The following is a 27,784-nucleotide window of genomic DNA, read 5'->3' on the forward strand; positions in this document are numbered from 1 at the left end:
CTATGCCATGATATGAATCATATAAAATTCTAAAGGTACAGAAGGTACATATTATGTGATAGAAAGCAAATAAAATAAAAATGAAAGGGATGGAAAAAGGGGCATCCAATCTTATTCAGGATTAGGCTGAAATGGCAGATATGCAGCAAAGAAAATGATACTTTCAGCAAAGAAAGTCTTTGTCTTATAGAATCCAGGAAATAGTAAAGGAGTTAAGGTGCTTGCCTTGCATACTGCCCATATTGTTTGGATCCCCAGCACTGTAAATGGTTTCCCAAGCACTCTAGGAAATGGCCCGAGTAGAGTCAAGAGTAAATTTTGAGTACTGCTGGCTATGACCACTCTTCCCAAAACTAAAAATGATTTATAGAACAAGGAAACTTTGTTCCTCAGTTTATTCAATACAAAAGCATCTTACGGGGGCCAGCGAGGTGGCGCTAGAGGTAAGTTGTCTACCTTGCAAGCGCTAGTCAAGGAAGGATCGCGACCGCAGTTCGATTCCCCGGTGTCCCGTATGGTCCCCCCAAGCCAGGGGCAAGTCCTGAGCGCTTAGCCAGGAGTAACTCCTGAGCATCAAACGGGTGTGGCCCGAAAAACCAAAAAAAAAAAAAAATAGTATCTTACTTAACTTCTATTATCCCAATAAAAACTGATGTCCTTAGATGAATGCTAAGATCTCTTCTTTAAGGGATCTTTAAGGGAACTACTTAGTCTTTGCTGTTCAATATGTCCATGCCAGGTGACCTCATTATGTGATGATATATTTTAATGATTACATAAAATGATAAGTTATGAGTAAAAGAAAAGTATTTCCATCTTTATGAAAACATAGATAAATGCTTGGAAACTTAAAAGACAAATCACTTGCATGATAAAACTTGGGGCCAGAGAGATAGTACAATAAATATAGAACTTGCCTTGCATGTGGTTGGCCAAGGTTTAATATGATCTCGGGGACCCCAGATGGTCCCTAAGCCCACCAGGAGCAATCCATGAACTTCTGAGTTCATGAGCACTTCTCGATCTGAGCACTTCTAGGTATGACACCCTCCCCACAACCTCCTCTTCCCACACACATACCAGCATCAAGGCAAAAATGATAAAAATTGCCTTTAAATTGGGTACAGGTGAGTGAATTTCATAGTTAGGGAATAACATATGAATCTACTTTACATTTATTTTTATGCCCTTATTAAATCCAGAAAACAAGAATGATGTACTGCAAACTTTTATCTAGATTAAATGTTTATGTACATGTATATGTACCTATGAAGTAACATCTGTTTGCAAGGACATAAATAATCTTTGCTTTTATAAATACTATCAGAGCCATTTTTTTCTCCTTCACAGAAAACACTTTCTCACAACAATTGAAATTATTATTATTACTTTGGGTTTTTTGGGGGGAGCCACACCTGGTGATGCTCAGGGGGTTACTCCTGGCTATGTGCTCAGATATCGCCCCTGCTTGGGGAACCATATGAGACGCCGGGGGATTGAACTGTGGTCTTTCTTAGGCTAGCACCGGCAAGGCAGAGTCTTACTGCTCTGTGCCAGCATTCCGGCCCCTGAAATTATTATTAATATTTTCTTAGAAATAAACTTTTCATTCTACAAAGTGACTTCCTTATTGATTTTAAAACTTAAATGGTTTTGGAATAACAATCTTGCTAGCTGCAATTCCTAGATAAAGAACATGTTGCAAAGAAATTTCAGTATATTCCAACATTTAAGCTGGAAAAAATATGAAATTCATTATTAACTTACATAGATCATTAAATTAACATTTCCCAAGAAAATCAGGAATTTCATGTAATTATGTATAGGATTTCTGTATATTTATAATTATGTTCATGAATTCAACAAGTATCTAATGAGTGCCTATGTGCTAAGCCATTCTTTCTGTCTACATAAATTATGAAAGAGTAGATAATGCCATAACACACCAAGAAGAACTTAAAGAGAAAATGAATGTTAAAAAAAATCCAACCACAACAAATGTGAGAATTATATTTTTATTATCACTATCACTACTAGATAATAAACGAGTAAAGTACCTCTGATTCCATGATATCCTCTTGATTTAAGACACTCAGCCTTTGCTTTGTAGCAGTGCCTACTAAAAATATTTTCTATATAAAGTAGCAACCATAAAATTTTAAAATACTCTAAATAGCTAAATATAAATCTGGTATAAATATTTAAAATTGTTATACAAACCACAAAGTATTAATATGAGAAAATTTAGGACATAGAAAATGTAGTAAGACGAATAATAAAGTTTATTTTATTCAAAAGTTTCCTGAAGACAGAAAGACTGGTGATAGTAATTTAAAAAGCTATCATTCTTATTAATTATAATGTTGATTAGAGTCTAATCATTCTCAACCAGTCAAAGATTAGATAATGTAACAATCTGAAGTAGTTTAATAATTTGCCATTTCAAATTCAAGTAACAAATAATTAAATGTTATAAACTTACTTGTTCCTTTAATGTATGTAGTAATTATGTAAAAATAATCAAAATGGGGCTGGACAGATAATATAATTGGTAGGATAATTGTCTTGTATGCAGCTTCCCTGGGTTTGAACCTTGGCACTACATAAGGTCCTCCAAACCCCACCATAAATGATTACTAAGTGCAGAGCCAGAAATAAGCCCTGAGCACTGCAAAGTGTGGCCCCCAAATAATAAACAGAATGGATCACAGAATTTTTGTTGAAAATATGGTACTAAAAATTAAAATAGTAATTTGTAACTTAATATGTTTTTGTTTTAAGATGCTAAGAAAACATTCATGTATCAAATCACTAAGGATAAAATAGGCCAGCACTAGCGCTGCTATAGAGATAGGTTAAACAACTGTCTAAAACACAAGCCCAATAAGTAACAAAATCCTGGTCTTGGGATTCAAAGGGTTCAGTGCTCTGGGTATATCATCCAATATACGGCTGTAGTTACTTTGATAATTCTTTCACAGCAAGTTACTTACTTCAGCACTATCCTGAATAGAAGAGCTGTTGTTATAATGCTAAAATTTGAGAAGATAACAGCCATGGCCTAGAAAGAAAGAGAACAGTTATCATCAAAGAAAGAACTGACCTCAGAAAATTCCCACCATAGAGGTTTACCTGATTAAAAAAAGCTCTTTTGACTCAGAATTGAACTGCCATTTGACCCAGCAATTGCTCTCCTAGGCATATATCCCCAAGATGGAAGGACATTCATTCCAAAATACGTATGCACCCCACTATTTATCGCAGCACTCAGTATAATAGCCAAATCTTGGAACCAACCTAGGTGTCCAACAACAGATGAATGGATCATTAAGATGTGGTACATATACACAATGGAATATTACATGGCAGTTAGAAATGATACAATCACAGACTTTGCAGCAACGTGGATGGACCTAGATCATGTTATGTTAAACGAAGTAAGCCAGAAGACAAAAGATAAACACAGAATGGTAGCACTATTCTGAAACACCTAAAACATATATTTTATACACAACTAATACCTAACAATCATATAACAGGGTTTAACAGGGTAGAAACTCCGAACACTGTAATAGTCAACATATACGTGGGAGCAGTGCCCAAAATACATGAAAAAGGAACAATGCAAACTCTTGACTGCACAAGAGAGTTACAGGTATGTAACCAGACTCCTACAACAAAGGCCCACAATAATCCCTTAGAGATCGTAAACAGGAACACAAGTATAGAACACCGCGGGAAATCACGTAATGCAATGGCAACATACCATAACACTACGTTTTAATCCCTTTACCTTACTATATTTTAAAAATAACCTCTCAGCTTTTCTGTCCACAGGCGCCCTTAGATACAAAGGGCGGACAAACTAAGATGGCAACTCGGGATACCACACGAGATACCATACCTTGCTTGCACTATGAGATGGCCACGAGAAAACTCTTTAACATACACTTTATCTCTAGGTTAAACCTTCTTTTAGGAATCGAAGCACGTGACCAGTCAGACCACCAAAGCAGTACCTGCGATGTACAGACCTAAACTACAGGCTCTAGTCATCGAACACATTCAACCAAACCAGCATTCCCTTGCTATTCTCTCCTTTCTTCTCTCTACTTTTTTTTTTCTCTTCTATTCTTCTCTTTACTTTTTTCCCTTTCTCTTCTCCCTTTCTTTCTACGGTATTTTCTCTTTTCTCTGCCTTCATACCCCTCCCATATACCTTCCCCTTTCTCCCCCCCAGAAATCCAACTATCCCTTCACCCCTCAATCCCATCCAGATCTCCCACCATATTATAACTCTCCACCCTCAGTCCTTAATCTTTTAGGCATCAAGATCGACCTCCTACCCAATGAACCAGTACCCAGCACCCAGGCGAGGGGACACCCAGCCGAACCCACACCTCGTCTCCTGCAAGAAAAGACAGCCAACTCCCCTGTGGACTCATGCTGCGAGACCCTCCCTACCAACTCCCCCTAACGTGGACTGTTTCTTGAAACCGGACTTAGGTCCAATAGTATCCCCAATGCAAGAACTCTTCCAAGACCTCCCTGCTGCAAATTTCTACCAATCTGAAGAGGGTCAGGGGGTATGATTGGAAGATGCCTGGGAGCCCACACACCACAAGTAAAATCCAAAAGACAATGGGAACACTGTACTTCCAACATAGGCATAAGACCTGTAATACACCACCTCTTTACCTGTTCTCCCCCAAATGCAAAGTAGTCTTTTGCACCACTTTGGTCCTTTAAAAACTTCGCTAACTCATTTTATTTCTTTTTTCTTTTTTTTTTTTATTTATTTATTTAAATGTTTGCCCTACATATACATTTGTGGGCACATACACTTTTATTTCCTTTTTTTTTTTTAATCGTTTTTGGGTATGTGACCTATTTCTGTTATCCATTTTGTCCACCCCAAATACTCCGACATATAATGGAGCACCACTTCCCCCTGCAAAGGCACACTAAATAAAGGGGAAATCTTACATATTTAAAAAAAAAAAAAAAAGAGCTCTTATCTACTAGAGATAGGAACTCATAGTTGTTTACAATACAGGGATATCTCCAACCTTGAAAATATGTCATGTGGAATCAACTTAGACCTCAGGTGATTAGATATCATCCATCCAGCCTTGAACCCTGGATCCCAGACATAGAAATGGCACAGCTCTTCACAACAGCTGCAAAAAACAAACTCCATCTGGGACAGCCTTAATACTGCAGGGTCAACAACAAGGGCCAGCTCTAACATGATATCCCGACAATGAGGAAAATGTGAACAACTTGACCTTAGAACAGTTTAGCCTACCTTACCAGCTAACGACAAGACAAAACCAGAAGACGTGGCACCCTTTGGTAGATACAAAAGCCAAGATCGTGATTTACAGATGACTGGCTGCTAGAACCACGACCAGACCGTATACATCTTGGGACCAACATAAAAGCCCTAGTCTAGGGTTTGAACTAAGACCTGCACAATAAACATGATCCCCAGTTCCAAAGGTCCGGCAGAGACAATTGTAACGGAAAGGGGCTTCTGGAAGAACAAAGAAAGATGCTATCCTAGATGCCTTCCTAGGTTTAGCGCAAAGACCAAGATCACCAACCACAGAAGATGGATTAAAATGGCACTGAGGCAACAGAACCTCTAGATTCACAAAGACTGACTTCACCATAAGTCCCACCTCAGGATATGTACAGATACTGAGACCTCTAAACACAGAGCTCTGACTGTATCACACTGGACAGAGCAGAAGCCTTCCACACACCAAAAAAAAAAAAAAAAAACACAACCGGGAGAGTAATGATCCTGAGCAAAGACTAGAGCTGATCCCATGACAGTATACTCCAAGGACGGAGAAACCCCATATCTCATAGGGCAAGTGAATTCCTTTTCGAATGACCCCAATATTTACTGTGCCAGGGCAGGAGGGAAAAAAAAATACAAAAAACACAAAACCTTTGTTATTTATATATATCTTACCTTCATCTATTATTGTTATTATTATTTTTATTTACCTAGCTATTTTGGTCGATTTCTCAGTTTGGATGTGATTATTGAAATTGTTGTCCCCAATTATTCTTATTTTTTTTTCTCTTCCTTTCTTTTCTTTCGTTATGTGCTACGCCATGTTTCTTATTTCAAGACCACGGCGTGTTTTTTGTTTGTTTGTGTTTGTTTTTTGTTTGTTTTGTTTTGTTTTGTTTTTTATCTGTTTTTTTTTGTGGTGCTTATCGTTATAGCTGGAGTCCTCACTGGATATTTGACACTTCTTTTGGTACTGGTGAAGTGTTTCAACTTCTTTTTCTCCTTCATTTCCCAAATCGATGATGAGAACCTCTAGAAGGATTCTGCCCATTTTTGGGGTATTAAACTCTTACCCCAGTTTATTTATTTTCTCTTTTTCAGGCAAAACCACGCAACTTGAACTAGCTACCCCTGCCCCTACTTAGAGGGGGAAATAAGGGAGGCATCAAGACCAAACTGATGCAAGACTACTAAGTAGTTGGTTAGAGACAGAGGGGACCACATATTCTAGCCGCCCTGGGGGTGAGGGAAGAGGAAAAGGGAGGTAAGACAAAAACGGAGGTGTAGGGAGGGCAATTTGGGGATGGGAATCCCCCCTGATTTTATGTAAATATGTACCTAAAATATTATTGTCAACAATATGTAAGCCACTATGATCAAAATAAAAATTATATTAAAAAAATGTATGTGAAACTATAGAGAATTAATGGCCTCTTCAATTGTACTCAATATAACAACTGTGGGGTTGACAGAATGTCTTAGTGAAATCATACAAAAACTCCAATATTTTTCTCATTATGTGTTCATATTTGTTGATAAATCTGTATAGTGAACTGTCAAATTTAGGTTGGTTTATAAACAAATGATTGGTTCGTAAAAAAAAAAAAAAAAAAAAAAAAAAAAAGCTCTTTTGGTCAAAAATGTGATGGATTTTAGGCAGCAATTTTACTAAAATAGGAAATTCCTTTTTAATTGTTAAATTTATAAAGATGTGATCAGATTATTTAACAGGCTTTGAAAATAGACTGAACTACAGCAAACACCCATTTAAGTCAGGTGCAGAGTTAAGATACTTACGAACTCTAAGAAAAGCAAGATACAGGTTCTTCTGTATATTTCAACTGAGTAACAATGCCAAACTGAAATTTGAGGACAAATCCTTTGACTGAATTACTAAATGTTTAGATATGCATCAACTTCTATGAAAGTAACTTTTTGTGAATTCAGTCATATTCCACATACCAGAAAATTAATTTGAATGTGTACATTTTGTATCACAGTTCCTCATAATAGGATCAAGATCAGCATTAATATTCTTATTAGAGGGGCAGATTATAGTGGGCAATACTCAAGAGATACTCCCAGCTCTGTGCTCAGGGAGTGTGTGGTACTGGGAATGGAACTAGGTTCTGCTATATGCAAAGCAAGTGCCTTAATCCCTGTATTATCTCTCTGTCCCAATATTAATAAATTTTTGTATTGGGAGGGATACATCCTGCGACAGTCAAGGGTTACTCTTGGCTCTGAACTCAGGAAATACTTCTGGCAGTGTTTGGGAACCCTATGGAATGCTGGTGATTGAACCCACATTGGTCTCATGTAAGGCAAATGCCTACTAGCTATACTATTGCTCCAACTTTCAATATTAATCATTTTAAAAACACAAATTATATTTGAAAAATACAAAATCTATTAATATTCAGCATATTTAAGAGTACAGAACAAGGGAAACAGTTCAGAGGGCCAGTTCACATGCTAAACAGGAAGGATGGGTTCAATCAATCCCCAGTAGCACATAATCTCCCAAGCACTGTACTAGAAGTAGTCAGAGTACCCCAAGATGTGTTCCCAAAGCAAAACATAACAAAAACAAAAGAGAAAAAAATTGTGAAGAAGTCCAAGAATACAACACCCAGTCTTTTCACTTTTGTTTTTATGAGGACAACAATTTTAAAAGTTTTCTCTGTAGACAATGTTTGTCAACTCCTAGTCAGGAGAAGAGTGATGAAGATAGCAAATGTGTCTGTATAAGTGAGAAAGTGTCAGAACTGATCAAAAATAACAAACGCTGGGCTGGAGTGATAACACAGAGGTAAGGCGTTTGTTTGCCTTGCATGCAGCCAACCCAGGACCTATGGTGGTTCGAATCCCTGCATCCCATATGGTCCCCAAGAGTGAAAACGCCAGCAGCAATTTCTGTGCACAGAGCCAAGGGTAACCCCTGAGCACCACCGGGTGTGACCCAAAAAACAAACAAACAAAGCAACAACAAAGGCTATGCTACAAGTGTTAAGTGTCCCTCACTCACCAACATAGTCAGTCTGATGAGCTTTGATGAAAAAAAAAAAGAAAATATTTAAGTTCTTCATGTCCAAACTGTCAATTTATCTCTATTAGATTCTTTCCAATTAGACTTAGACACAGCAAATATTGAATATGCCATGTGACTTATTTTGTAATATCCATGATTGTATATAATTGGGAAGCATGTACAAGTCAAAGATGGACAAAGAATGAAAAAGTTGCATTATCATATTTTAAAGAAAAAACTAAAATTTAAAGCAGTTGGGGCTCACTTAGTTACTTAATTTCTAAGCTAGAAAAGAATCAAACTCCTTTCCTATTGCATAGTTCTATTCACTTCTCCTTTCACCTACTCTAAATTAGACAATATTTAAGAGGCTCCACACAAAAAGAACTAGTACTGATAAAGAAAACCTACTAATAACCAAAATGTCCAAATTTATTATCTAAACACATGACAATAACAGCAAATAAATCATTTACAAAAAAATGAGAAAATGTACATGACACAAATGGAATATTATAAAAAAAAAAGCAAAGAGCAAAATTTAATTGTTAATTAATGGCTCTAAATTGACGGAGAGGATACTAAGAAAGATGAAAAATCATGCTAATATTACCAGTTACAATTAACTGAGTTGAGAGTGGAGAGTTTACAATCTCTCTCTATCCATATATGATCTGTGGACTAAATGCTAGGACTAACAGAAAAATTAAATATAAATTACAGTAAACCATGTTGAAAAAAAAAAGGTATACAGGAGCTGGAGAGATAGCACAGCAGTAGGGTATTTTTTTCTTGCATGCAGCTGACCTGGGAGGGACCTGGTTTGAGTCCCGGCATCCCATATGATCCCCTAGCCTACCAGGGGTGATTTCTAAGTGCAGAGCCAGGGATAAACCCTGAGTGCTGCTGGGAGTGGTACAGAAACCAATTGAAACAATAAATAAATAAAGTTTTAAAAAAATTAAAGAAGAAAAGGTATATAGGATACACAATTTTCTCCGTTAATCACAGAAGTCTGCTGGAAGATATTGGATGCTGATGCTATCATCAGAAGTTGGTGACCAAAGGATGGCTCATGAAAAGCATAGGTAGACATTAAGTTTCCACAAAGAGATATGCTCTAGAATAATTTTCCAATGAGATGAACCCATCTTAACCTGTCTTTGGTATAATCAACACAGTGAGTACAGTGACCTTGAACAGTGGAAATGAGAACTCTGTCAACAGACTAATAATTCAGTATACAGTTGATCCTGGACAAACTTTTCAGGGAGGACAGCTGAGGGCAATGAAAAAATAATGCTAAGTAAAAGAATTTTATTAGTTTTTTTGATGTGTTTCTTTGTAATTCTGAAATCTGACTTTTAAGAACATTTATGTTCAATTTCATTCAATTTCTTTTTTTTTTTTTTTTTTTTTTTTTGGTTTTTTCAGTCACACCCAGTGACACTCAGGGGTTACTCCTAGCTATGCACTCAGAAGTCATTCCTGGCTTGTTGATCAAACCTCGGTCCATCCTAAGCTATCACGCTAAGGCAGGTGCCTTACTGCTTGTGCCACCACTCCAGCCTCATTAAATTCTGATAGGTCTACCAAGAAATACCAAGGAGATTTGGAACCACTCCAAATGATACTTGGTAAACTAAGGCCCAAAACAATAATGCTGCAGGTATTTCTGACCCCTTGACTATACCCCCAAGCCCTCTAATTGTCTTTTTTACTCTTTGTCATTTTTACTTACAGGCTGAAGATAGGAAAGGACATAAAAGACAATCAAATTATCCAGGAAATAAAGAAAGGCAGGAATGGACCACTTCATGAAATTAGAGAATTCTTTCCTTGAAGTCCATTTCACCCTTCTGCTTTGATGATCTCCTAAAGACAGAAATCCAGTAATAAAATACCCACACTTTTAGAGAAGGTAAATTATATTTGATTGCTGAATCTTTAAAAGGCTTTATAAATGTGTTTCTATAAGTGCCTCTTAGCTTCTAGCAATCAAAGAACATAGAATTTCAATACTATCTTTCTTTATTCCACCACCATAACCTATCACTGACAATACTCTTAGGAAAATTAATCTAATAATTTCTGCTAAGAAAAATGAGAAGTGTCACTTAAGGATACTCAGGATTCACAATGTGTTCTGTTAATATTTTGAGATCTGAAAGCAAAGAGAAAAATATACAAGTGAAAATAAATTTAGCATTTATGTTTTGACTTTTCCCCTGCCTGGGAATAAAGAGATACTAGGTAAAAACTTATACCTATAGGAGTAGAGAAATAAACAATTACAGGTGCGTTTTTATACTCATTATGAGTTAGTATCACAGCTTCTGGTTTCAAAAAACAGGAAACACAACAAATACAAAGTATATACTAAAATGATTAGATTAAGAAACATATTCCTTGTTGTCTTGTGCAGCTTTTGGAGAAAATGTTATGTGCAATTCTCAAAATATTAATTTAGAACTCCCTCATGAAACAGTGATTCCATTCTTTAACATCTATTGTCAAAATGTTCATCTGAAAAGGATGTTCAACCTATGTTCACTACAGCACTATTTACAATAGCCAAGATATAGAAACAATCCACCTTTATCTAGTGATAAAGAAGTGTGGCATAAATACACAATTAGTACTATTCCAACTACAAGAAATGCATTCTTGTTTATTGCTAAAACTTGGATGAAATTATATGAGGCTATGCCAAGAAAAATTAGAAGGAAAAATACTAGATTATCTTATTTATCCATATGTGATGAAACTAAAAAATGGGCAGTATCTAGTTACAAAACCCTGAACCTGAATATAGAACTGAAGTTACCATGGAAGGTGAAGAAGGGGAGACAGAATTGAACGAGAAAGTGGCAACAGTACAATGGTGAAGGGGCAGTCACCTTCTATTTTCACAAGTATAAATATAAATATAAATATTACTTAACCCAGTTAGTTCAACTACAATAAAATACAAAAATAAAAATATATGTATTCTACTAACTTGAATCTTTGTACAAAAGAATCCTTTACCTATGAAAAGCAACTTCCTGGGCAAGTGCTTACTCTGTGCTTACCTCATGAAGCAAATCAAAGTAACAGAGAATAGAGATTCTACAAATGAAGACTGACATGGAGAATTATAAATCACAACAGCTATGTATTTTAGATCAGAGGATTAGTATCCATATTTGACAGCTAATCAAACTGGAATTCAGTTAAAATATTCTGACCCAGAACAGAGTGACTCCAAATGCACTATGCTGATTCAACTATAAGAAATGGGGACTGTTTATGCAATATGCTATGTAACAAGTGATTCTGAATAAAAATTAACTGGCTGTGCCACCCATCATAGGAGGTAGAGTAATAAGTATAGAACAACAGTAAGTGTGAATTAAGAGTCCAGGCTCTAACTTTCTTGCTAACATTGGGTAATAGCTTCTCTTGCTCTTTTTGTTTGTTTAATTTTGGCCACACTTGGCAGTGCTCAGCTTGGCTATGTTCAGGGATCATTACTGACGAATACCTTCTCTTTGAGTCTTTCTCCACCAGCAAGCCATGATAGTCATTCTAATATCATAGTGTTTTCACTAAATGATATAAAATCACCATTCCACCTTTAGATGTTTGGCTCCATGACTTTATTTTTTAATTTTTTTATTTTATTTTATGAAGACAAAGATGCAAAGAAAGAGGACAACGTGAAGTTACAGTGGGAAGACAAAAGTTCAAAATTAAGGTGTCAGCAAGGGGATTTCTTTTGAGAATTCGTTTATGGGTGATTGTCTTCCCACTGTAACTACACTTTGGCTCCATGACTTTTTAACAAGTACTATTTCAACTCACCTTTCTTTATAACCAAGAATGACACAAGCACACAGAAAACTAGCTTCACAAGCTCTGAGCACACATTGACAGTAGTTGGAAGATAATCATATTTGTTATCTGAAACATAATACAAATGGTTTTAATGATTAATTTTGCTCTACATAATATCAACAGTTAATAATTTAGAATTATTTTAAATTAAAAAGCTATATTTAATACACATTATGTTACATTTCATCCACTAGGCTTTGCAAATCTTTAGGGTTTTTAAATCAATTTACCTGGTATTACAATAGTGCTTAATCCTTCCAACATTTTATTATCCTTGATTTTGATAACATGCCTCTCAAGATTTTATTCAAGTTGCTTATACAATTAGGATGTTAGGGCTATAGACAAGGAATGCTCTGTAGTCTGGCATGAATCTGCCTCTGAAATTGATCATTAACAATATAGAACTTGATTCAACAAGTAACTATATATTTACACTAGATATATTAATATATAGCTCATAGCTATCTGTGCTAAAATCAAAGTGTGTGTGAGTGTGTGTGTGTGTGTGTGTGTGTGTGTGTGTGTGTGTGTGTTTTGGGGGGAAGGCCAGACCCAGCGGTGCTCACAGGTTGCAGGTTAATTCTAGCTCTGCACTGCTCAGAAATCACTCCTGATGCACTTAGTAGACCATATGGAATTGAACTCAGGTCAGCCGCATGCAAAGTAAACATTCTAGCTGTAGTATTATCGCTCTAGCCCCTAAAAACGTATTTTTGTCTGGAACATTTTCTTTTTCTTTCCTTTTCTTTTTTTTGGGGGGGGGGGGGTCACACCCAGCGGCGCTCAGGGGTTACTCCTGGCTCTTTACTCAGAAATTGCTCTTGGCAGGCTCAGGAGACCATATGGGATGCTGGACAAACACCCCACCACAGTGCTATTTCTCCTGCATTGGAACTTTTTCTTAAAGGAGTACTCCGAGCTGTTTCACTCATGATACATGGCATGCACATATACATAAAATAGTATATCGTTGGCATTCCATTAAACATCATGTACTGGTCTAAAAGAAGTTATATGAGGCAGCAGGCAACTAATTCAGGACTCCAACTATGTCTGAGGACATCCAACCCACTGACAAGTTAGAGGCTATGTCCCAATTATATTAAGAAATGAGGTATGGTTAGCATGCCTTGATCTAAGTTGCAACCTATCTTTTTTTTTTTTTTTTGGACAAACAACCAACTCTATAATTTGGCAAAAACAAACCAACTTGAAGTCTTGTTTTCAGGCATTCATTTACCTCCTATTTGACATTAACTTGTTTCCCTTGATCATTAGATTTTATACAAAAACTGACCAATCACAAAGAAAAATGTCAAACAGTCATCCTTTCTACCCAGAATACCCATTTCACTTTTTCTTTTGATTTCCTAACCTTTCCATTTAAGTAGAATCAAATCTTTATTAATCTCTGATAAGTGCGGTATTATATCTATACACCTAACAAATTTTATAATAAAGCTATTTCAAATGTGTATGTTTTAACCTTAGAATGTGAATGCTAGTTAAAAAAAATAGAATGTAAATGCTTTACAATGAACCATAATAATAGACTTCACGTATCTGGCAAAATAAGAGTGTTCCGCACTAAGCAGGCACTCAATAAGTGTTCAACTGAATTTAAATATTTGCCTGTTAAACTTGCTTCATCTATGGCTGTGAGACAATATAGCAGTTAGCATGCATGCTTAGTGTTGGATTACATGTCCTACACTAACCAATATTCAGATTCCACCCTAGGGTGTAATCTGTTGATGAGATTATTGGATTATTCCCTACTTAGTATTCCTCTCCCACTCTAGGGTGTGGACTGGTTCTTGTCAATAAAAGTAGGGTTATGAGAAAGGCAGGCTCTCATTCTTGGGTCTTCCTCCACTAAGCTGCATTCCTTCTAAGGAACAGAAAATTGGTGTGTTGGATTCCTTGCTTGAGTGCTGGATCTTCTGAACCCGTACTTGTAACTCTTCACTGTGTGAATTATTTCCTGCATCAACATTTGTTTCCAGATCCTTTGTCTCACCAGATCCTCGTCTTGGAGCCTTGAGCTCCACTATCACTTAATATGCATCAGGGTTCAAGTCCTGGCACCACATGTCCCTGGAACATTTCTGGGTATATACCTGGGGGCTCCCAAGCATTGCTGGGTATGGCACTGAAGGCTCCCAGCATTGTTTGGGTAGCCTTGGTATGTAGGGCTTGAACAGTATCCTATCATCAGGCCCTTCTACTGCCTGAAAGGTGGTTGATCTAGACTTGCTGAATCAGGGATTTCCTGTGCACCGTTAAGAAGACTCCCCTCGCACCTACAAAAGCACCCAAACTTTCTTCAGACTTAAAAACATACTTCAATATCTTCTCCATAGTCTAAAATCAAAGTTAGACTAATTTCACACTATTATCCTCCAATACCACTTTGTATTACCCTTATACATATTAGAAAAATACACATGGGGCCGGAGAGATAGCATGGAGGTAAGGCATTTGCCTTTCATGCAGGAGGTCATCGGTTCGAATCCCGGCGCCCCATATGGTCCCCCGTGCCTGCCAGGAGCAATTTCTGAGCCTGGAGCCAGGAATAACCCCTGAGCACTGCCGGGTGTGACCCAAAAACCACAAAAAAAAAAAAAAAAAAAAAAAAAGAAAAATACACATATAGTACCAGTATATTGCTCTCAATTTCTTGTCATTGTTCTTTAATTCAATTTTGTTTCCCAATAATTTTTCCTTGCATTTCTCTCATGAATAACTCAACACCATATCACAGCATCATGTGTGACCTCCTTCTATTCACTTTCTATCACTCACAAATCTTATCAACATTGCTTCTATTGTGACTAGTTTCTCTTCAGTTCCAGAGATAGGGCCATAAGGGTTACACTTATGTTTTAAGTGTAAATTTTAAAACTTCTTTTCTTCAAGAACTTTACTCTGCTATGTATTTTCATCTAGCTTCAGTGCATCATCTTTGTCTTTTTCTTTTCTGTTTGGCATCCTTACCTTCGCATACAAATATGCTAAAAACTCAACATCTGAAAACAAAGTATAAGATTCTACCCTCATCTGTCACACTTTCTCCTCTTCTTGATAAGAGTGTCAATATTCATAATCTCCATTTTACCTACTTTTCATTCAGGTCTTGTCTCCAAGCAACTGATTTTGATTCCAATTATGTTCAAATTACATCTCTGAGATCCTCAAATATCTTCTAATTACTGATTCAAGGGGCATATTTTAATCATTATTATGATGTTCAAACTCTCAGTTTTCAAACAAGCTCCTACCTATGAGTCATGTAATTTAGTTCTCTTATCTGTATAATGTCCTTTTGAGTGACAACATGAATGCTGAGTGCTGGCATTCCTTTAAATTCTGTGCTTGGCTCTGATTTTCTCATTCTGCACGTTTTTCTCATGTTCTTAGGATTTACAGTTTCAAATGAATATTAGTCTCCAAATCTATATTCACAACAACAAACAGTTAACTGCCATTTCTACCAAGTTTGATGAGCTGAATAGTTAGTTCAATAAGCAAAATCAATTCCTGGCTGCAGCTAAAACAATGTAAACTCTAAACTCTCTCCCTTCAACATGCTCCTACCTTCTAACATTGCCACTTTAAGTAAACACAACATAAGCCAACTCAATTCTTGAAATCATAAACTTTGAACTGTTCAATACTTTATCTCCACTCCATTATTACAATAGTCTTCTCACTTTGCCCTATGATTCCTAAACCTTAAGTATTCCTTATCTCCCGGAGCCTAGGACCTAGGCCAGTGGTCGGTAACCTTTTTTTTCAACTGAGCCAAATCTCGCCAAAACGACGATTGAAATTTATTTTGAGAGCCACACAGGGCACACACTGACAGAGGCTAGGAGCAGAGTCCTGACTCCTGGAGCGGCCGCCCGGCACACAAAAGAGCCAAATTAAAAGTGTAAAGAGCCACATGTGGCTCACGAGCCACAGATTGCCGACCACTGATAGGCTATTAAAGTCCCAGCTCCATAGCATAACATGAAAACATGATAGCTTTATAATAACATAAAGTTCTTAATAATTATTACTTCCCTCTTTTGCAAAGTATCCTTCTCCCGCTAACACCTTAAATTGCTATTCAATAATTCTAAATATGTTCTCATAAAACATCTAAGTTTTTGCATTTTGATTTTGGGCCATATCCTGTGGTGCTCGGGGCTTACTCCTGGCAGTTTACTTAACAATTAATCCTGGAAGATGCTGGGGATCTGATCTAACCCAGTTTGGTCACATGCCAGTCAGGCACCATACCAGCTGCAGTCCCACATCCAGGTATTTTATTATCAATACTTGTTTAATAAAAATGATTCCTCAGTTTTAATATTCTTACCTATTATGTCTTCTTATAAATATATCATCACGTTAACAGAGAAATGTCCCTTAATCTCTTTTCACTTCACATTATCCTCTCCTAAACAGAATATAATCATTTTTTTAAATCTTTATTTAAACACTGTGATTACAAACATGACTGTAGTTGAGTTTTGGTCACAAAACTACTCTGGTACTATATTGTATTTTCATGATATAAGTATATATCTTGAAATGTGATAAATGTATATATCTCCTTATAAACTATGAGTTCTTAAGAACAAACTTAATGTATGAAGGCCTTTAAACTCTGCTAACAACCTACTGTATGGCAGATACTTAACTGACATAGAGAACTGTAAAACCTGTCACTTATCAATCAAATATTAAGGGTCAGAGTATATCTTCAATAATAAGTGCAAGGTTCATATAAAGCTAATAGAATAAAACTGAGCATGGATGTCTGTTTAAAACACAAAGATACCATAAGCATGTATTTATCAAAACTGGTAATCTTACCATGCAAATAGCATATCACAATTACTAACCAACCAAATTTCTTCCCATTTTAAAATAATTTATAATTATAGATTCTACTGGTAATGCCAGACAATATTGCTGAATTAAACAATAGTCAAGGTTGTAATCTGGCAAAGGGTTGGCTCAAACCCTTGATGGATTCGAATTTCAGAGCATCCAAATTTTACTAAGGAATGACTTTTAAAGCATGGAATTCAAACAGGCTACATCTATCACATGAAGCAGGGAATTTCAAAGAACACTGTCCTCATTTTGTATTTAATGAGGCCAAAGTCAAGAGATAATGTATGAACAGATGAAAGAGTTTATGTATTTCAAGTCTTGACTTACCTTCGTTGGCTGAGTATTTTACCAGAAGAATGCGACTCGAGCTTAAAGCTATAAATAGTATACCTAATAGGAATGTATAGATAGTTGAAAAGGAACATAAAAGAGGATGACCACAGAACTTGGTTTCCATTGCGCTGTTTTTCAATTGCCTTAAAAAGAAGAACAGTTTCATGAGTAAAATGCTGGCATATTAAGTATAGTCCAAAGCACCATTGATTTGAGAAGAGAAAATTATTTTTGTAATATCTGATAGTATATGTGTATACAGAGCAATACACATAGCAGTAGTTTTGTTCTAGCCTGTTAGGTTATGTCTAGAACAAAACTACAGCTATTGGGGAATACAAATCAATCTATGGGCAAATGGAATGTAAATCAAAATTTGATGAGATGAAATTCTAAGAGGTATTTTAAAAAAAAGCCAGAGCCAGTAGATGTTCTGCAAAAGGAACAAGTGAACTGATATTTTGGCATTGCAGAATTTTGCACAAAACTCTAGCTTTCATTCTTAGAATCAACTTTAATGCATTAGATAATTTGTGGTTTGTATTTTCCTCCTTAGTAGCAGTTTCCCCCTTTAGGAAGAAGAGTTTTTTGAGAAATATTACAAGAATGATCAAAAATGGAACTATCTGAAACACCGCCATTTATTTTGAATGAAATGTGAGAAAAAAATTTATATATGTAAAATATAAAAATATTTAATTTTTTCTAATATAGCTCAATAATTCTAGTAGACCAAATAATAATAATAATTTAGTAGACCAAGAACACTAAATTCTAGCTGGCTGATTAACTTGCCTGAAACCCCATCATCCCAGTATTGGGAAGATGAACAGGGCTTGGAAGAGAGATGAAAGACACAAAGCCAACACAAACAATACATCTGGGCGGAATCACACACATAGGCCAACAAAACACCTGCCCGGTAGGTTTCCCTTCACCAGCTGGGATTTAAAAAAAAAGGGGGTGGGGGGGGGGAGAGGCCTTCTTGTTGCACATGCGCAATACGGATCACAGCCAGCGCGCCCACCCTCCCGTGCGCACGCGCAGACGCCTTGCCTTAGGGGTGCAGTTACCTCGGTCCCTGAGAAGAGCAGCTTGTATCAAAGCGTACATATTAAAGATGAGATAGCCACCGTTTAGCTCCGCGGAAGTATCCAAATTCGTTAAGCGCCATAAGAAGGGGGGACGGCTATGGGCAGGGAAGAAAAGCAGAAGAAGCCTTGAATGTCGCGCCTCCCAAAAAAAAAAAAACACCCAAACGTCAAAAAAGATCGGCGCTAGGGCTTATAGCGCAGGCGCGATTCTACTTCCGCTACCGGGAGGCGGAACGAAGCTGCCCAGTTCTTCTTCTGATTGGTCTTTCTCGCGTCACGTGTCGGAAGAGGGTTTCCCCGCCCACCTTGCTATCACGTGACACCCAGGTGGTCGCTGAGTGACGGGAGTAGGGGAAGCCGGAAGGGGAGGGCTCGTTCAGCCGAGTGTGGAGCAGGCTGCCGCTCCCGAGAGGGCGAGGCGCGGTGCGCGTGCGCGTGCGCCCGCGGCTTCACTTCTTCACCCGCCTCGCTTTCGATTCCCTTCGCTGCTGGAGGGGGCGGGGGGGTTGCCCTCCTTCGCGGCCAGGTGACTGACAGCTGGGCCGGTGGCGTCGCGTGTCGCCGCGTCGCGCCGCGTCTCCCCAGGTGGAGCTGGCCGGGTGCGAAACGGAAGTGAGCGGCTGCTGCCGGGGACTCCCTCTGACTTTTCAGCCCTTTCACCCCGCGGCGGGGCCGGCCCCGGCTCCGGCCCCAAGATGCAGAACGTGATTAACACGGTGAAGGGAAAGGCGCTGGAAGTGGCCGAGTACCTGACGCCGGTCCTCAAGGTAGGTGAGCGGCCCGCACTTGCTCAGTTCAGCCAAGTTCAATCCGGCGGCGCTGCGCTGCTGGACACCCGGGAGCCCCCGGGCTCTTGGCGAGGCGGGAGCGTGCAGGTGAGTGGCGCGGGCTTGCTCGCTTGCTGCCTTCCTTGGAAGGTAAGTTACCTACCTGGTCCGGGCCTCGACGGATTTCTGCACCCGAAATCCGAGCACAGCCTTTCTCGGAAACTGGGGGCTGTCTTCGAAAAGAAAAGAAGTAGGTTGGCACAGTGTGTGTGGTTCTTGTCACATGCATGCCACTTCCACATTTTTTTTTCCTACAGAGTCCCTTCATAATCATTGCAAAGTTTGTGACCCAGGAGAGACTTGGATGATTTCAGAGGAATAAGGAAGGGGAAGGGGGATTTATGATGTCCCAAGTCAGAATTTTTGATGCTGCCTAATGGGCAAAAATAAAACTACTTTTCTTATTGTTTTTAAAACAGGCCAACTAGTTGTGCAACTTAGAGATGGAGAATTTGGTCCTTCTGTCTCCCCCATTTGTGTGTGTGTGTATATATAGATATAGATATATGTATATATATACATATATAGATATAGATATATATACATATATCTATGTACACATACACCCCACACACACACAGGTATCTTAGAAGTTACATATGGGACATTTTACAATAAAAATCAAAAACATTTGCAAGTAAAAACAAATGTGACTGCTTTGATGTACTGAGATACATTTCTCAAATGCAATTTTTGTTTTATAACTAAGGGAGAGTGGGTTTTATTTTTGTTATTTTTACTTTATTTTTCCTTTGTGAAAAGCAAGCATTCATAGTAAATTGAATTCCAAGTTATTAGTATTCCCTGCCACCCTCAAACTTAATTAAATTTAAAAGTTTTAACTAAGTCTTAGTATGGGCATACAATTCTCTTGGAAGTGGTTCTTCAGTAAGTTTTCCGGCATACTAAGAATATTAGACCTTTATCGGCTTTTTAAAATACTTGTTTCCAAAATGATATTTAAAAAAACATGTTAAATTTAGCCTAACAAAACCCAGATGTGTATATATGAGACAACTTCATTCTGACTATTCTTGTATGTATTTAATGTTAATGAAATTGAAAATAAATTTGACACTTGACTCAATGGTGATAAGTATTTTTTAGTAATAAGAAATACAGAATTAATGGCCCCTCTTTGTCTCTTTTCCAAGAGAATTTAGTTTGCCAAGAATTTCTTTCTTATAAAAGAATCCTTAAGTTTACTACTTGACATCAAAAGACAAAAAAGAAAAAAAAAACCTAAATTCCAGTATAAAAATAATTTCTTCTCCTAGCAATAATGAAGGAAAATCATGGTTTAGAAGACTTAAATGCTGTGAAAGGTAAAAATCCATAGAATGAACTTCAAATCTCTATAGGTGGTTGTAGACACTCCTGCTTTCTTTTAGGATTATTCTTTTTCTCTTTTTCACTTTTCCTGAAGCCATCCCGAACTCCACTTTGTACACTTTTGCCTGTGATTTTTTTTCTCTCATTTATTTACCTAGTTTAAATTTATTTTGATGAAAGTACTATGATTTACAAAGTTTTTCATAATAGAATATTTTCACACACACAATGTTTCAACACCAATCCCCCTTCCAGTGTCTAAAATTTCAAGTGACAAAAATTTCACTTTTATCTCTGTTTTCAACTTCTGTGTCTGAAATGGTTTCCTCCCAGTCTTTTCTCAATCATCTATTGTTGAATTTGCTTTCTCTTTCCAGCCTTTCTTTAATAAGTAACCATCCTACCCATCCTTCCTTCCATGTGCATCGATGTTTTTCTTCTCTGCTTCATTTTTTTTTTTCATTTTTCTTCAAGGTATTCATTACTGTTTGACTTTTCTCTTTTCCCTAGGATTTAAATTTCTTATAACAGGAGTTGAGTTTATTTTATTTATGTCTATATTTCTATTACTTCAACTAACAAGTGGTAGTTTTGGGTAATTTTTGATAGTAAGTGATAATTGATGAATAGTTAATCGTTCATTTCTGTAGACTGCTACAAAATCTTACATATAATCTAAAATACAGAAAAAAATTAGTAAATTGCACCCTTTAGAGAAAGGAATGTAATCATAGTAAGAGTAGAATAATTGAAAAGTACTAGATAATTCATGCCTTCTAGATCTCATCTTTAATCTTACTTTAAGTGAAATGCTGGTTAAATTTTAAAGTATACGAACATTTTTACTGTTAGGCAAAGTAAAGATATTTTATTTCATACATTATTTGTAAGAATTTATGTTTGTATGAAATTTAACAATTTTTTTCAAAAAGTTTTACTTACTCAAATTGTACTATAATATTATTTGTGTCAGTTTACTCCTTTAGATTTCTGTATGACTTGAGGACAGCTATCAGTGTTGCATACTTTTTTTGTCTTTTAGCATGATGCCAAGCAAGTCATTGCATCACAAAACATTTTAAGTTTGAAAGTGGAAGTATAATGTTAGTATTCTTTCTGTTTTTATAGGAATCAAAGTTTAAAGAAACTGGTGTTATTACCCCAGAAGAGGTGAGTATTAAAGATATTCTTAAAAAACGTCTTGAATTTTGATCATTATTTGGGTAAAAACAGTTATCAACTACAAGTTACTTTATAGAAATTTCTACTTCTCACAGAAGAAATGTAACTTCCCTCTAAATTTTCCACTTCTCACATTTTCAGTAGTTCCTCTTAATTTAGAAATGAGGGTTAGATTTAGCGTAGAAAAAATTCCTATGGCTATGTATTTTACTTATATTTGTATCATATTAAATTGCAGTGCACTCTGGTGTTATATGACTTACGTTATATCAAATGTGAGAATATGACCTTCTACAATGGAAACATATTCACCGTTTGAATATTAAGTTTGCTTATTATTCCACTTAATTTTTGTGAGGGTTTTTTGAAGACAGCAATTGAACCAAGGATCTCTTACATGTATTCTACTGCTGAATTGTACCCCTTGTACTCCCTGAAACCATATGTAGTGCTAGGGATTGAATTCATGTTGTCTGCATACAATGCCAGTTCCCTACCCACTGCACCACTACTCTAGCCCCTCTAATTGAATTTTTTCATGTGAAATTATGTTTTGAAGATTTACTTTTGTTTTCCACTAAGTCTTTAATAAAATGACCTCTTTCTCTAATTGATTTTTGTTTTGTTAAATAATTCTGATCAAAAAGCCCTATTTTCTGGATTTACAGGTAGTTTTCATTGTATCCTACTTGTTTTTAGTATTAATAATTAGCAACATAAATTAAACTTGACCTTTGACTCATCAGAATTTCTCCTGTTTGGCATTTGAACTTTACTGATTATTTTGAAAGAAACATTTTAGAACAAATCATATTATATAATTGATTTTTTTTAAATGAGCTATGTTTTATGATCTGACTACTGCTATAAATTCCAAGACTGCAAGCCAGGGAGTTAACTGAGTTCTTTAGTTTTTAACTGTGATTGAATTTCACTAGAGGAGCCAGAGATAATAGGGAGGTAAGGTACTTTGCTTCACATGTAGCTGTATTGGCTGTGACCCAGTTTAGAATCCTAGGATCCACAAATGATCCCCTGACCACCTCCAAGCATCACTCCTGAGCATAGAGCCAAAAATAGTTCCCAGAGTACCTCTGGGTGTGGCACAAAAACCCCAACATAAAACAATAAAATGAAAATTTTTCTGGAGTTCCCAGTTCTATAATGGAATAGCTCTTAACTCGCAAATCCTGTGAATTCTAAGAATGATGTGTTAAACTAATCTTTTAACTAAAATTGCTATTTGAAAATGTCTCATAAAAAAGAACCCAAGACTTGCCCATTAATCAGACAAGCCAGTTAAGCAGGAGGCACAGGTCATAAAATCAGGGAGTTTAAATAGACATTCCCTAATGCAGTGCTTTTTGATCTTTTTCTCACTGTACTTTTCTCCCCATTCTGACTTTGCTTTCTTCTTGTTATCCCATTTCTGCCCATTGGTCCCTATGCCATGGCAGTCTATTTTCAGGATATTTTATTAAATTTATAGTGCCTTTGAGATATTCTGTGGATCTTCAAGGGTTCATTTGGGCCCCCAATTGAGAAACTGCTCTAAAGGATACCCTTTTTCCTCAGTATTACTGCTTTGAATTCCAAATCAAATTAAGTTTTGATATTAAAGATATGGTTCATTGTCTTACCAGACAAAGCTATAACTTAAACTCTTGAACTGAAGTATCTAACATGAAGGGCAGAGATGAAAATAGGCAGTTCTTGCACTCTGGCTTTATATGTATGTAGATGACTAATTGGTAAATAGATAGTTGGGAGACATGAATCTGGTCATTGAATAAAACTAAGTTAATTTTCAAAGTACTTACAAATTCTAGAATGTGTAACCATTACTTGCACTTGATTATATCATTAAGTGGTTTATGACTTTCCTTTTAAAAACTGTAAGGCAAAATTAGTTCAGTTGCATACCAACCACATAATGCTGGATTGGGATAGAGACAATTATAGGATTGAATTAGAGTAGAATGAATTTTGAGGAGGAAAACAAGATACCATTTGCTTTGGATAGATACTAAGTTGAATTGTTCATTTTTCTCGCTGTTTCTGGGCTTTGGCTGCCAGCCGTCAGCTATCTTTCTGCTTTCATTGAGAGGTGTGTGTTGAAGTATTGTGTTTATGAAAGGGGGACAATAATTATCTAACACAATATTGACTTACTACAAATAATTTTAACAAACAATATGTATGCCCCTACTGATACTGGTAACAGTGGGTAGTTCATCAAAGTGTTTTAGTTATTAATCACCAAGATAAAGAGAATGCTACTACAAGCAACAGTGCAAAACAAAAACAATGCAAATATAGAAATTTGCCCTTTATTTTTATTAGTTGGATATATATGAAGCATGTAATAATGACTATTGCCAACGAGCAAATGTGCATATGTACTAACTCCCCATGCAAATGTTAGCTTATCTTCAGTTTTTAAAATTTTTAATATTATTACCAGAGGATCTATGCAATAAAATTATTAGTTTTATAACTAATTTTCTTTTCTCCTACCCTCATTTGGGCCACACTCCCCAGCTATGCTGAGGGTTTACTTCTGGCTCTCTCTGCTCAGGGCTCACTCCTACAAGGTTCGGGGGGGATCTGGTTTGATGCTAGAAATTGAACCTGGTCTGCTTTCTACAAGACAAGCACCTTATTATCCTTCCAGTTTTGTTTTCTTTTTTGTTTTTGCTTGCTTTTTGCTAAATTAGCACTCCTTTGTTGATGATGAGTTATGTTTCTGATAAAACTGCAGGTTTAAACATAGTTTTTAATTGATGTAATTAATTCAGAATATTTAAAACTTGGAGGGTATGAGTATCATTTTCATTTGAGTTTTTTCTTTACCTATCCAGTATAAAAGTAAAAAATATTCTTGTTTTTTGTTTGTTTTGTTTTTATTTTGGGCCACACCTGGTGGTGCGTAGTGGTTACTCCTGGCAGGCTTGGGAAACCATATAGGATGCCTGAAATTGAAACTGGGTCAGCTGTGTACAAGGGAAATGCCCTGCTTGCTATATACCACTCCTACCCCAAGCTTCTTTGAAATGAAGCAATAGATTCATGTAAAGGTATTGATAAGAATATACTGATAAGTTTATTTGGTTTGGTTTGGTTTTGGTTTTTGAGTCACAACCAGCAGTGCTCAGGGCTTACTCCTGGCTCTGCGCTCAGAAGTTGCTCCTGGCAGGCCTGGGGGACCATATGGGATGCTGGGATTCAAACCACCATCTGTTCGAATCAGCTGCGTGCAAGGCAAATGCCCTACCACTGTGCTATCTCTCCAGCTCCCTATACTGATAAGTTTTAATACATCTCCTTAAAAGAAAAGGAACTCAGAATTCATATTTTAGAGAATTTTTCTCAAAATAGAGTATTATATATAAAACATTTTTATCAGAAAGACATTAGAAGATGATGAATACTGATTTGAGAATCCCATGAATAATACAGTATTTTAAATTAGAATTGTGAAATGGGGGCTGGAGAAATAATAGAGGCCATTTGTCTTGCATGTGGCCAAACCACATTTGATGCTAGGGCTCAAGTCTTGCCAAGAGTGATCCCTGAACATAGAGCCAGGAGTAAGCCCCCTGATTACTCCTGGGTGTGTTTCCAAAACAAAACAAATGTTTAAAAAAAACCTGTTGTAAAATAGAATTTATATAATAGCACATATGCTGCTTGATTTAGGACACTGTAGGATTTAATACTTTAATTTGTACTCTCTAGGATAAGCAAAGTTTGTATCAATAGTAAAAATCAGTTTATATTTATTTGTCATGGAAATTACCAAAAGGTTAAACATGTTTCTGAGTATTTCATTTATAATAACAAAGACATGTACAATATTCATCCTGTCCAGATAGTCAGCTATCTTAGAGAATTTATTAAATAATTGTCTTGGTTTCTGAGTCTATTAAAATGTTTTCTGAGTCTGTTCCCATATTGTCCTAAATTTCATTCATAAATCTTATTTCTGATTTTCTGTAATATGTATGTGAGATTATTTCAAAATTGGCTCTTACCTAAGTTTTAAAAATAAGGAAGAACTAATCTGTGATGTAATGAGCTATTCTTACATCATAGACCTGCATCTATATAGTAACTCTACTAGTAAAGTATTTTTTAAAGATTGTCATCTAGGGGCCGGAGCGGTGCACAGGGCATAAGACATCTATCTGTCTTGCGTGCGAACCTAGGACCAACCTTGGTTTAATCCCCTGGCATCCCATCTGGTCCCCCAAGCCAGGAGCAATTTCTGAGCGCATAGCCAGGAGTAACCCCTGAACATCACTGGGTGTGGCCAAAAAACAAAACAACAAATCCCAAAAACCAAAAGATTGTCATCAAATAATCTGCCATTATCAGGAATCTTTATATTTCATATATGAAATACATTATATCATGTTAAATTCTGTAGCATTATATTTGCTTATATTTTATTCTATATATGTTTGGTTTTTATTCCAGTGCTTGAAAATTAAAGTAGAAAATAAATATCTGTTATTTTTGTCTTCCAAAATTATAGTTTTGTGTAAATGAAAAATTGTGCAGTGTAATTATGATTAAAACTAAATCTCCAGATTGGTGGAGCAGTTAGTATTTTATGCCTTTTAATTCATTATTGGTTATACAGGTTACATAATATGATCTCATTCATTTATTTTTATTTTTCCACATCCCTTCTAAATCCTAAATAGTTTGTGGCTGCTGGAGATCATTTAGTCCATCACTGTCCTACATGGCAATGGTGAGTAATTTTGTTTGAGGAATAAAAGAATTAGTAAAAGATAATGGCTCCATAATTTTAATAATTTTGAAATTAAATTAATACATTAAGGGGCTGGTGAGGTGGCGCTAGAAGTAAGGTGTCTGCCTTGCAAGCCAAGGAAGGACCGCGGTTCGATCCCCAGGTGTCCCATATGGTACCCCCAAGCCAGGGGCAATTTCTGAGCACTTAGCCAGGAGTAACCCCTGAGCATCAAACGGGTGTGGCCCAAAAAAACAAACAAAAAAAATTAATACATTAAGATCAGAATTATCAGTTTAGCCCTCTTCTAGCATACTTTTCTCTTAAGGTCAAACTAAAGGAAGAAAAATATGGGCAAAGGTGGACATTTTTAGATAAATATTACTTTATTATAATTTTTCATTTATTGATAAGATCTAGGTTTGATCTTGTAGATGTTGAAATAATTTTTTACGAGTTCAATACATTTGATTAATCTATTTTTCAAATTAAAATATATTGATTGTTGGGGCCTGAGCACAGCGGGTAGGGCATTTGTCTTGCACACTGCCAACCCATTCTATTTTCGGAATCTCACTTAGTCCCCTGAGCCTGCCAGGAATGATTTTTGCATGTAGAGCCAGGAGTAACCCCCTGAGCACGACTGGGTGTGACCCAAAAACAAACAAACATTGAGGCCGGGCGGTGGCGCTGGAGGTAAGGTGCCTGCCTTACCTGCGCTAGCCTAGGAGACGGACTGCGGTTCGATCCCCCGGCGTCCCATATGGTCCCCCAAGCCAGGAGCGACTTCTGAGCGCATAGCCAGGAGTAACCCCTGAGCGTTACCGGGTGTGGCCCAAAAACCAAAAAAAAAAAAAAAAAAAAAAAAAAACAAACAAACAAAAATTTTGATTGTTTTAATGGGAAATTTAATTAATGTCAAGTACTTAATTAAAACTATCTTCCAATAGTTGAAAAAGTGAATTCAGTACTTGTACACTCTTCATCAAGCTTGAATTGTTTGTAATCATCATCTTATTTAGATATAAATGGCTCAGCTTTTTTTATTCTTTACTCCCATTTAATGACTTTTTTTTTTGCAGTTGGAAGGCATGTTTTTGAATGGGAGTATTATAAATTCTACAATCAACAAGATTCTAACTGATA

The 27,784-nt window shown here is 36.6% G+C and overlaps 2 protein-coding genes across 2 annotated transcripts in view; one reads left to right on the top strand and one right to left on the bottom strand.

Moving 5' to 3' along the window:
* SLC35A5 (solute carrier family 35 member A5) overlaps positions 1-18,732 on the bottom strand; it is a 28,042-nt gene extending 9,310 nt beyond the window's left edge. The window contains exons 1-5 of the mRNA XM_049785783.1: positions 18,518-18,732; positions 17,439-17,587; positions 12,186-12,284; positions 10,081-10,214; positions 2,994-3,061 (exon numbers count right to left, since the gene is read on the bottom strand). Of these exons, the coding sequence (XP_049641740.1) occupies positions 2,994-3,061; positions 10,081-10,214; positions 12,186-12,284; positions 17,439-17,568 (431 nt within the window). The 5' untranslated portion in view covers positions 17,569-17,587; positions 18,518-18,732. The remainder of the gene's footprint in view (positions 1-2,993; positions 3,062-10,080; positions 10,215-12,185; positions 12,285-17,438; positions 17,588-18,517) is intronic.
* A 194-nt stretch (positions 18,733-18,926) lies between these two features.
* The window catches only part of ATG3 (autophagy related 3), a 29,062-nt gene continuing 20,204 nt past the window's right edge, over positions 18,927-27,784 (top strand). Inside the window, exons 1-3 of the mRNA XM_049785799.1 lie at positions 18,927-19,305; positions 21,826-21,867; positions 26,589-26,638. Of these exons, the coding sequence (XP_049641756.1) occupies positions 19,234-19,305; positions 21,826-21,867; positions 26,589-26,638 (164 nt within the window). The 5' untranslated portion in view covers positions 18,927-19,233. The remainder of the gene's footprint in view (positions 19,306-21,825; positions 21,868-26,588; positions 26,639-27,784) is intronic.

The sequence above is a fragment of the Suncus etruscus genome, chromosome 13 (assembly GCF_024139225.1).
Source record: "Suncus etruscus isolate mSunEtr1 chromosome 13, mSunEtr1.pri.cur, whole genome shotgun sequence".
NCBI lineage: Eukaryota > Metazoa > Chordata > Mammalia > Eulipotyphla > Soricidae > Suncus > Suncus etruscus.